Below are 11,744 nucleotides of genomic sequence, written 5' to 3' on the forward strand. Positions count from 1 at the left end.
CAACATTGCTGTGTTTTATTGTACTTTAATGAGATATAATGTGGTCACACAGTTTACTTCTGCAGTCATTTATGGCTCTCTGTGACACTAATTGGGTGTCTTCCAGAACACACTAGTCCATTTATGCTGCCTGGTGTCTTAAAACATTACAGTTTCCAAGTAGCTACTAAAATTCACTTCAGAGTTTGCTTCTGTTTATATTAAAAATACTTTAGGATTTAATTTTTTCAGCAAATCAGAGGCTCCCTTTTTATGAAATTTGCCAATTGAAAATGACTTGATAAACTTTCTTTTAAAACACAAAACATTGAATGTATATGAATCTATAGTGTTTTTTCTAGTATCAAGGGGAAAACTCACAGGGCAATATAGATGTCCATTCTGGGGGACAGAAACATGTGGTGGCAGTGGAGGAATTAAAATGGAAAAGAGCATTCTGAACAGCTACAAATAGGTGCTTCTCACTATCTTTTCATAATTAAATGGAAATGAAGCCATGACCACTCCTAGGTATTGTGGAAGACAAGGGGATTATGGTAGATATAAGGGAGAGTTCAGCTAGAGGCATTTTGATGTGTCTAGACTGAACCTGGTCATGAAAGGAGGTGGGGAGAGGCAAGAGAGGAAGAAGAAAGAGAAAAGGAAAGAGGGCAAGTAGACCAAGAGAGGAGCTGAGGCCCAGAAGACAAAGAAAGGTCACTTAGCCAGCAGACAAAAGAGACTGTTAGAAGAGGCGAAGAAGCAGACTCTAGAATTTGGAGTCAACCATGGGGTATGGGAGAAGAAACAACTGATAAATACATAACTTAGGGGGCTTCCATCAGCAGCTTAGTTTGGTTAGGAGAGAGGTGGAGCCACTTGGAAGGAAGCTCATATATGACCCTCACAAAAGCTGTTCCAAAACTGCCACAACATGCCAATTCCAAGTGTTTTTTTGGAACTGGAAAAAAAATACAGTGCCTTTCCCTTTTATTTTGATGCAGTGCATTATTTCTGGAGTAGCCTCAGCATCTGAGTATTGAACTCACATACTATTTGGGGTTGAATCTTGCTTTCACTGTGTTACAGAAACTCTGAACAAAGTACGTTTGTTGGCTATTCATGCCAACTTGAGTGGTCCAAGGGCTTTCTGTGCCATACTCACAGACTCCTTGTAAGCCCTGTTTCCAGAGATGGGCCAGGCCCAGCACCTACACTTCCCTACTGACCTGAGCTGCCAATCCTATCCCCGAGGAAAGCCCCGTACTACAGGAAAAACAAACAAACAAACAAACAAACAAACAAAACAAACTCTACCAATTCCCAGGCTTGCCCAAAGATCAGGCCACCCTGAAAAGCTCTGCTCCATTCCCTACCCCCCAAGAAACCCTGTATAAACCTGGTGTCTTGCCCAGTTCTCTGCTGCTTCTCTGCTTCTCATCCTAGCAGAGGCAGTCACCCTCCTGGGTTTTTTCCTCCTGATAAATCCCTTGGGTGAGGTTTGCTGTGCAGTGTGACTTTGTGGTATTCCTTGGCTATGGACTGCCAGGACACCTTTCCATCCGAGATGTAACACAGCATCCTTTTCAGCATTGTGTCACATGGTTCCATACTTGAGCAGACACCAAACTTGCTAACACAATGCAAATTTTATTTAAAATATATGTGTAGTCTTAGAAACAGACTGAAATTTGTATTCTAACCTCCTGTTGTTTAAATAGATGGCAGCAGGTAGACAGGTGCATACCATTGGTAATTTTGTCTTCAGAGACAAGACATAAACACCAACTCTGTAGCTTTAGCTGTTAGAAGATACAGCTCTTGATATCCATATCTACAAGTCAGTATATGTCTCTTAGATTCACTACAAGGCATACAGCAGGAGACTATTGGAGCGCTACTTATAGTCAGCACCAAAATTCTCACCTTTGGGAGAAAATATTATTGGAGACCATTTAACTACAGAGTTACAGGAATGATGAGGAATGATAATAGTACCAATATTCCTAAGGGAGCTTCTGACCTATCAGTATTTCTCATGAAGAACCTACCAGTTATTCTAAAGGTTGACTGGATCTCCCTCTTGATTCAGCGCCTATTTCTGCTTTCATCTACATACTGCAGTATTTTTTTTTAAGCTATAGTTATTGTGAGATGGAATGCTTATCTTGGTGTTTACAATGTGATAAAGATTAAAGACAGTTTTCCCCACTCACTATAGAAATACAACTGACTGCCTGATTTCCATGGGATCACAGCCTTTGGTTTAGTGTCTGGTGTACACAGTGAACTCAGCCTTTGTGTTTAGTGCCTGGTTAACACAAGGTTCGTTGGTAAGCTGAATAAATGTACCTGATTGGCAACCTTGCATTAGAGTTAAATTCTATTTGGCCACATAAAGAACTATGGGATGTAGTGATGATTTTCTTTTCCCCTTTCAAGGCCTTCTAGTGCTAGGATAATTTTTTTTCTTCTAGGTCCTAACAGGAATCTCAGCATAATTCTATCGTGATAACTTTCTTTTGAAATTATTAAAAAGTCTGTAGCGAAGTGTGAAGTATGAGAAGAAAACTATAAGGTTAATACGTATGTAAATCGTATTAACCGAAATGTTAGAAAGATCAAAGAATTCTGTTAATTAAAGCAGTGAGTCCAGCTTCTCTGGTATCCATTTGTGCACGCTGGTAGGTTGCTTAGCAACTCTGCAACGCTTCCTCATCCGCCCGGATCTCGAGTCCCGCCCCCAGTTCCGCCGCCACGTCCGGTTTCGACTCAGTCCCTACTTCCGCCATAACCAGTCAGCGGGGACCTAGCGGGCACTCTATTTGACCTCCATTACATTGCCTGACTAAAAATGTGTCAATAACCTATTAAAAGTAAAAAGATAGTCTTCATCTACCATTTATACCTCACCTTGATAGATGCAAACTCAGAATAAAATTTCTAACTGAGGATTAGCGGCCTTCTGTAGCCTGTGGGATTCAGCACAATATTCAGGCGCTGTGTGGATAGCCGCACTGGAGGGCGACGTGGGCCGCGAAGGCCCCCGCTGTCGGCCATCAAGGAAGCGCGGCGGGCGGCTGGGCGCGGTGTGTCAGGCGGTTCAATCATGTAAGTGTCCGTCTCTGCACCCTGGTCCTGACTCCGTGGCCGGACCGGACCGTAACGCCTTCTCATTCTATCCCGCAGGTCGAAGGTGTCCTTTAAAATCACGTTGACGTCGGACCCGCGGCTACCGTACAAAGTGTAAGTGACGGGCAGGGCTGGAGCTGGCCGGGCCTGGGGGACAGAAGGGGACCGGAGGAGACCGGAGGAGGGGTGCAGCATTTCTGCTGAAAGCCAGCGCCCCTCGCAACGCGCTGGGTGGGCAGGTGCAACGGGAAGAACATTGAACAAGGATGGAGCCCTCTTAATTGATTTAAATATCTTTACTTGGACCAGCTGTTACCAGAAGTTAGGGAGGACTTCCTAAGTCTGGACTTTTGACAGGTCCGGACTTAACACTGCTAATTTCCATTTTTTTTTTTTGCTTTGTTATGTATAAACTCAACAACTGGATGCCTAAGTGCTGAATCCTAAGTCACACACACTTCGATTTTCATAAAAAGTGCTTAGCGGGAAATGTGGGCGTAGAGCCCTGTCCTTGTTGGGCTCTTCTTTAGCTTCAGCAGTTCAATTGATGGTTAATACGGGTTACCCATCTCGATCTTACTGTGATTTTTAAGTAGACCCCTTGAGTTGCTGCAGCTGGAAGACCTATGCTAACTGGCGAAAGACCAGGATTTCTATAGATTATATTCTTGACTTGTCTGGTGGCACCAAGGCCTACCTCACTGAGCTGATAGCAGCTGTCGTCATTTTCTCTAACTTCCCACCTGTGATTCATTCAGCTTCATGACCTGTGGTTCCCTTATCTTTCCATCTCTAAAATGGTCTACATATCCCTCATCTCTCCAGTAAGGGTGCAATCTTTAAATTGTTGTTTTCAAATGGCCATATTCTTGTCCTCTAGATGGTTTACTGCAGTACGTCTTCTACAGTAACTCTTTAAATCGTTTACCAAGTGGCTTTTTAATCTGTCCCTTTTGCCTCCCTAGTGCCACACCCACTCATTTCTTGTGCAGATGAAAGCCTATGGTCTGCCTTTTTAGATCATTCCTTTGCATGCATCCAGGAATCTGATAGCCACCCCTCTTGCTTGGAGTGTTTTGCTTGGTAAAACACCAAATTTGTGTTCTCTGCACTTAACTCTGTTTCTGAAGAAAATTACAACAGCACTGTTGAGTTCTAGTGAAAAAAAAGAACAGAAAAAAGAAAAACATATCCTCATGACTAGCACAATACTGTACTCCCCAAGATATCAAGATATTCTCGTTTTCCTGTCCTCAGAAAGTATTTTTGTTTAATTTCAAAATTTCCACAACTCCTTTCCCCACTATTCAAAAGAAGTCAGAGGCGACTTCTCTCATTTTCACGGAACGCCCATAAACATCTACCATACCTTTACCGTAAAGCACATAGTAGCTACTGTTGGGAAAGCCACTATCTGCAGTCTACCTGTTTTGTTCAGCTCAGGACTAAGGTAGGTAAGTCAGGGCGTGTTTCTCTGGTTGTTGGTGTGGCTCCACTCTGCTGGACCATGCTCAGCAGTATGTGAAACTGCTCTGGGAAGAAGAGTGAGGAGGAACGGGGAAGGACAGTGGGATCGAGCCAGTTTCAGTTTCCTGGAGCACTGACCATGCCAGTGAATACCCTGCGGCCGAATGAGTTTTGTTAACTCTTCAGTGCTGTGTATATGTAATACATGTGTAGCTGTGTACACATGTGTGTGGTCTTGTTGATGCTCTGCTCTGCTCGAGTACTGGCAAAACACTACCAAAACCTTTGTGTTTAAACAAATGACTATTAGAAATTTCTTTTGATTCTCTGCCCCACTACCCCCCCAAAAGAAAGTGAAGGAAAGGAAATCAAGATACATACTTTAGTTATTAAGTAGCAATTTGAAAGGAAAAATGCTAGCACAAAAAACTCATCTGCACTTCTGAAAGTCGGTACTATATGGTGTGACTGTTGAAGAGGAATCTAGGCTTAGCCCTACAAATGCTCTATGACATTAGTTAATATTAAGACATTGAAAGGTTATGTCCCAGCATTGGTGAGGTGAAGGCAGGCCTGGCTCTCTGGGTCAGAGGCTAGCTGCTTCTTAAAGACACACTGTCTGGAAGAAGAGAGAAAATTCATCTGTCTGCTTGCCCATGTCTGCATTTTACCAACCTGGGGAGCAATGGCTTGGTGGTCTCTGAAGAGCACAGCTACTTTGCAGAGGACTCAGGTTCAATTCCTAGCACCCACATGATGCCTCACTACTGGCAGTGACGGCAGTTCCTAAGGATCTGATGCCCTCTTCTGGCCTCTGCCAGCTTCTTTACACATGTGTATACACATAGACCCAGGCACATACACATAACATACAATAAACCTTAAACACATGTACACATAAAAAGAAAGAGAAGGCGGAACTCTGCTTGTAGGCTGTTGGTTTTCGCCTGGAGCTGTGGTTCCTCGCCTGGACTCTGCTTTTCTAGGGTTTTGTTTTCAGTGTCAGTGCAGGGAATGCTGCCCTGGAAACACGCCCTTCACAGCCCCAGACAAATGTTCCCCATCTGCAGTGGAATGAACTTTGTGAAATTCTTCTTTCCTTGTTGTAGTCTCAGCGTCCCTGAAAGCACACCCTTCACAGCAGTGCTGAAGTTTGCCGCGGAAGAAGTAAGTGTGGCTTCTAACTGTCTCAGGGGTGCATCCAGCATGTTTCTGGCTTTTGTCTCTTGCACTGGGCCCTTCCCACCCTTCTCATTTTCTTGGCATTCTTTACTGGGCTCATGCTAAAGGAGTCACAAGCCCAGGAAAGGTTAATCTATCTACTAATTAGGAAACAATGATTTGAATAAGTTGACAGTCTGCTTAACGCAACAAATTAAAAGTGTAGAGTTTTATTGGTAATGAATGTTCCAGTGTGTTTTTAAGAGCTAATTATTATACGCATTTGAATTGGGTATACTAAGTATGTATGTGTACTTTTGATAAAAATTTGTTGTTTTGAAAACTGTCTAGTTTTTTTGAAACATGTTGGTATTCTCTGTTTCTAAGAAATGAGAGGTTTCTACCTGGAATTGTCAGGATTATTTACGAAGCATCTTTAGGCACAGCACTTGGACGTGAGGAGTGATCTGGGCCAGTGGCGCCAGAGCGAGCTTTGAGAGTTAGTCTCCTGCACTGCATAAAGCACATCCCTCAGTTCTGCTCTCCTCCTCCACCCCAGCCCCATGCTGTGTCTGACTCTCAGCAGTGTCTGGTAACCCTGCTTCTCCGCTCTTGTGGCTTCTGCTGCAGGCTGTTGGATTACAGCCTTGCAGAGTAGTAAAAGGGGCTGCGGTCTTACTTTGTCTTTCTTGTTTCCTTGTGAATATATTGACACTGTTTTTTTCTTCTGTACCTTCTAGTTTAAAGTTCCTGCAGCTACAAGTGCGATTATTACTAATGGTAAGAATTCTCCTTAAACCTTCAGCACTGGAGACGTTGTGAGTCGAATCCCCAAATCTCCTAGTGTATTCTGGATTTCTTACTTCTTCCCTGGGTTGTCACATTGAAGAGTGGCCATCTTTCTGGAAAGTTACAGATTTTCCAGTGAAAATGTTTCAAAGTGTCACTAGAACATGAACAAAATGACCTGTAGCCTCTCTCATATGAGACTTCTTGGTTTGCCGGGCATGTCTCCAGCCTAAGTTATGAAAAAGCTCTGAGAATCTTTCAAAAGAGTAACCTCTACAACCTCAGATAACCCTGCCAGTGACAGAAGACTTCTTCAGAGCTTAGGTGCCATCAGTATGGAATTCATGCAGATACAGTGGCTCTGCTAGAACTCTTCTGTATCACTTGTCTCCTCCTGCAGTGCTTATAGACACGTACTCATGGGAGGTGTCGTCTGATAGGTGACTCACCTAAGATTGTTGTCTGGGTTCTGTTAGTGAAGTTGCTCAGCCTTTGCCTGTGCCCATAGCTGCAGTATTCTGGCAATTCTGTTGTTACTGTTAAATTGTTTTAGCTTTAGAAATAACTTACATGATTTATAATTTATTTTTTAGATGGAATAGGAATAAATCCTGCACAGACTGCTGGTGAGTGTCTGCTTGTGTGCCCATCGAAACTGAATTATTTTATTCATTTGAACTAGATAGGATTTTTCAGAAGACACAGCTGTGTAAAGCGTATGTGCCAGTCTCCTTGTAACTCATTGATAATTGGTTTTATTTATATATGCTAATGTTCTGTGGTTTTTTTACTACAAGTAAATGCAAGCCTGATTAATAATGGTTTAGAAATTGAAAATGTTTAATTAATGTGTATAACAAAGAAGTCTGAGGATGAGACTGTGTTGCCAGGTACTGTCTGCTCCTCCTCTTAAAGTGATTTTTGAGGTACTTAGTCTGGGTATTTCATGGTTAGCATCCAGAAAGTGCCAAAAAAGAGTGCTAGCCTCTATTCCTTTAAACAGCCTCAGCCACTGATGTCTCAAAGGCTGCTGTCATAGGGGAGCTGTGTGAACACAACCCAGCACGAGGTGTTGGCGTCCTGGCCTGCTGGTGGGGTGCATGTACCTATGATTAGTAAAGGGGCTCTTAAACTGGGAAGGCTGCAGTTCTCCAGAGGCAGTCTTTGGGCTGCTATTCTAACTGTAATACCTTGAAGCTGTGCTACTCAATATAATGTAGCCTTATTCTTGAACAACACTTGGCTTCTAAACAATTGTATTTGGAAGACTTTGATTTATAAAAATTATAAGCCACAAAAAAAAATCACAAATCTAGCCAACGAAGAGTGATTTACAATTGCAGATTTTTGTTACCACCATCAATCATCTTGAGTATATATTTTAAATCAAAAGTTTTATTTGTGGAAAATTGTGAGGCACTGTATTTATTACTAATCCTGTGTGATCTGGGAGTTGATGATTTTATTTTTTTTATTCTAGAAGTTTTTCTTAGATTAATTTGAACTCTTGCTTACTCTCACATGTTGCCCTGTAGGTCACTTTCTAAACTGAGTTATGTGCATCATTGGGCTTGACTATAATATCAGGTGATCAAGCCCGAGTTTCAGAGTCTCAGTGGCCTCCTCTGCCCTTATATTGACTGTTTTCCTATTGGTGACACCATTGATTGATGTTACTTACTGTGCTTTCTAACATGCCAGTGGCTCGTATGCCTTACCATTTAAGCATTTGTTGATCTGGGAGGGTGAAAGAGAAGGTGGGGAGCAGAGCTTAGAATGGCCACCATCTGTGATGAGACCGGGACATCCTCCCTACTTTTAATGGATCACTTGCTGAGTGACAATGTTATTTTTCCTCGTCAGACAACTGACTTCATGTTTTTGTTTGTTTGTGTAGGGAATGTTTTTCTGAAGCATGGCTCAGAGCTGCGAATCATTCCTAGAGACCGAGTTGGAAACTGCTAATATATGCTTCATGGATACACAGGCTTTCAGAATAAATACTGGTATTTGTTGTTGCTGTACAATTGAAATCAGGCATTCACAATACAATGAAAGCACCAAGAATCGATGGAACAGGGAAAGCTGGTCCTGTCCCTTCCTGTTCATTGTTTTCATGGAAAGAGAGAATGCCTTTGAGTGGAGGGTACCACACCACAGGTCACACTGTGGTAACTGCTGCCTCACCGGAGAAGAGAGTACCTCTGTGACAAATGGACTGTGCTTTAAACCAAAAACAGCAAAACTGGAAGATGAGTGCTAATTCTTTTCGAGAGCATTTGGAAAATTAAAATTCACAGAATCTGATGTATTTTCTAATTTTGAAATTTAAAAGGATAATTGATCATAGAGGTATTTGGCTTGACAGCATCTCCTAGTTAGATTTTTAAATTATATAATTTGTGATGAATTTAATAGGTATTTGAATGAACTATTAAATTTATACAAAACCAAACATTAAATTATAGGATCTCAACCATTATGAGTACAAGTTGCTATTGTAAGACAAATAGCTTTGATAGAGAGATCTTGTGAAATCAAGCATGCATGGTGGCGTCTGACAGTACCACAGAAGCACCCTTAGCTATTTCATGAATTCCTAGATAAATAATAAAGCTTTAGGACAGAAATCTTTAAACCAGTCTTTTTGAGGATTCTATTTTTGAGCAGTATCCAAAAGTTGTTGCAGAGATGACCAGAAACATTTTTGTCCTTAATGAAGAGCAAACTTTAACGAAGCTGTTAATATTAGTCACAAGTGGATAAAGAACCAGGGAAGCAAAGATAGCCAGGCTCTTCCCAGAAGGGCAGAGGAAGTGAGAAGGAACAGGAGGCTGGAGTGTCCAAAGGCAGAAGTCGGAGGACGAAGCTGCAGCAGAGGTGGAATCGTGAAAGGGAGGAGAGTGCTGGGTACAGGGTCAGACGGCAACTGCGCATGCATCAAAAGCCACCTTAGGTGTCTGCAAGGGTTTACATAGATTTCAGGGCTGGGACCCTGTGCCCAGTACTCTTCTCCTTCGGAGTGAAGGAGGATACCAAGCCCCCAGAGTCATCCTCTAACCTTATGCAGATACCCAGATGTGAGCCAGGCCCCTCCCACAAAATCTCTTTGCCTTTACACAGGAAGTTCATGTCTAGCACATGTTTCAGGGTGAATTAGATGCTGACAGTGACTGAGAGCCAGGCAGCTCTACTTTAGTGGGTGAGCTCTTTGGAGGTGAGGGGTCTGTCACATGCTCCCTAGAGCTAGAGATACAAGTTCTCAATAAATATTCACTGAATTCATGAATAATATCTTCAGGACCAGTTTTTATCTTGTGCCTCATAGTCCATATTAAACAGAGCCTTAGTTGGTTGAGAGGTGGGGAGCTCGTAAGATAATTAAGGGTTTGCATCTGAAGGGCTGTCTTAGTAGATGAAGGAATTGTCATTGTCCACAGGTTTGTGGAGCACGTTCTGGGGTTCTGAATTATGTAGGAATATGCAGCTCATGTTTGCTGGGGTTTTATGTTTATGTCTCATGCCCAGAGACCTTGTTCCTTATACCAGGCTTCTGGTAACCAGGCATTTTAAAATATTTGCCACCTAATTGTACTTACTATTAAATTTCTTCCATTCTGCCTTTGCAAAAAAAAAAAAAAAAAAAAAAAATCTGCTTGTCAGTAATGTTTATACAGTCTTACAGTATGAAATAGTTTACCTGACACATCAGTTCTTTGATTTGAAAATACAGTCTTGAAAATATTTTACTCAAAAGCTAGATAATTTTTTATTAAATAAATGTGATCTGTAAGTTCTTTGTACAGAAAGAACATTTTAGGCATGGTATTTAATTTAAATATCCATAATTAATACCTTAGGAAAATACATTTTGTTACGCTGTACATCATGGCTGCCTTTATTTTACTCTCAGACTTACTAGCCAGCACACCTATTGAGCCAATTTATTAATACTATTTTTGTAAATGAATGCCAATCCTGTATATGGAAGAGGAGGACTTCTGGTGTCCCAGCCCTGGGCGGTGTCCAGAGTGAAGATAGGAAATTTAAAAGTGCTTAGTGTTAGCACCATGACAGCCTTTCCACCTTAGAGCAGGACTGCAGGCACACGACAAGTACCCTGGACTCGTGGGCATTCCTTTACGCTGCTTGATCCTGGAATCATCTGATAGAGGGCAAAGATAAGATACTGACATTGGGAAACTGTCTTTACAATCCAAGTCAGTGGGTTTTGGATGCTCTATTTCTTAGGTGTGGTTATTATTTGAAGAAAATGTATATAATTAAGTCCCAAGGGAGTTGGTGCAGCCAATAAAGGTGTTCCCTTACAATAACCTGATCCGTCCCTGGGACCTGCATGGTGGAAGGAGAGAAGTGACCTCTACATTCACACTATGACACATAATACATTTATATGCACACACAAATGCAAAAACATTTTAAGCTACTATATGTTTTTGGAAAAAAGACATTGGGGCAAACATTTTTCTGCAAACAAATTGGGAGCATCGATATACTACAAAGGAGCAATTCTAGGTCCTTACTGTACCCAGGGCTATTTATAAAGCTAGGTAAGATTATGTGTATAGTTGTCTTTACGATCGGTTGAATGGGCCAGACAGATAGATGGCTTAACGGTTAAGAGTGCCTCCTGGTCTTGCAGAGGACCAGGGTTTTGTTCCCAAAACCCACATAGAAGCTCACAACCATCTGTAACTCCAACTCTATGGGGTCCAATGCCCTCTTCTTGCCTCTGTAAATCCTGCACTCATGTTCACATACTTGCAGATAACACTGATGTACACATAAATTTAGGGAAAAAATGGTGGAATTCTGAACCTCAACTGTGAAGAATAGCATAACATAAAACATGTTGAATGGGTGCTAAGTGGTTTCCACTCACCTGAAGGATTAGTAAGAATGTGCCTTGGCCTGGGAGGCTCCATATAATCTGGCAAAATCTTTGTATCCACTTTCTTCAAAGTACTAATTTGCATTGAGTTATATATTTAAAAAATGAAACAAGTTCCTCAGCATGCTGAGGATGTATGGTAATGAATGGCAACCCTTTGAATACAGAGTGTACTGCTGATGGAATAGATACAGAGTCCAGAGGCTTGGGGCACTTTTACATAATGCCAGCAGTTGGGCTGTACAGCAAGACTGCCTCTGAACACAAAGGTCAGAGGAAAACAGTGACAGTAACTGTCTGGGGT

At 41.9% G+C, this 11,744-nt stretch overlaps 1 protein-coding gene across 1 annotated transcript; it reads left to right on the forward strand.

Annotated features, from left to right (window-relative positions):
* The first annotated feature begins 2,950 nt into the window (after positions 1-2,950).
* Ufm1 (ubiquitin fold modifier 1) lies at positions 2,951-9,820 on the forward strand. Its single transcript, XM_052180527.1, has 6 exons — positions 2,951-3,090; positions 3,169-3,225; positions 5,688-5,745; positions 6,480-6,519; positions 7,122-7,154; positions 8,426-9,820. Coding segments are annotated over exons 1-6 (258 nt in total). The 5' UTR covers positions 2,951-3,088; the 3' UTR covers positions 8,494-9,820.
* Positions 9,821-11,744: the final 1,924 nt, after the last annotated feature.

Source organism: Apodemus sylvaticus, chromosome 4 (genome assembly GCF_947179515.1).
Source record: "Apodemus sylvaticus chromosome 4, mApoSyl1.1, whole genome shotgun sequence".
NCBI classification, from domain to species: domain Eukaryota; kingdom Metazoa; phylum Chordata; class Mammalia; order Rodentia; family Muridae; genus Apodemus; species Apodemus sylvaticus.

Excerpts from the sequence above, each read along its gene's own strand:
- Ufm1 (XM_052180527.1), top strand. Across the intron at positions 3,226-5,687 it reads CCGCGGCTACCGTACAAAGT|TCTCAGCGTCCCTGAAAGCA; the intron begins GTAAGTGACGGG and ends TCCTTGTTGTAG. Across the intron at positions 6,520-7,121 it reads AAGTGCGATTATTACTAATG|ATGGAATAGGAATAAATCCT; the intron begins GTAAGAATTCTC and ends TTTATTTTTTAG.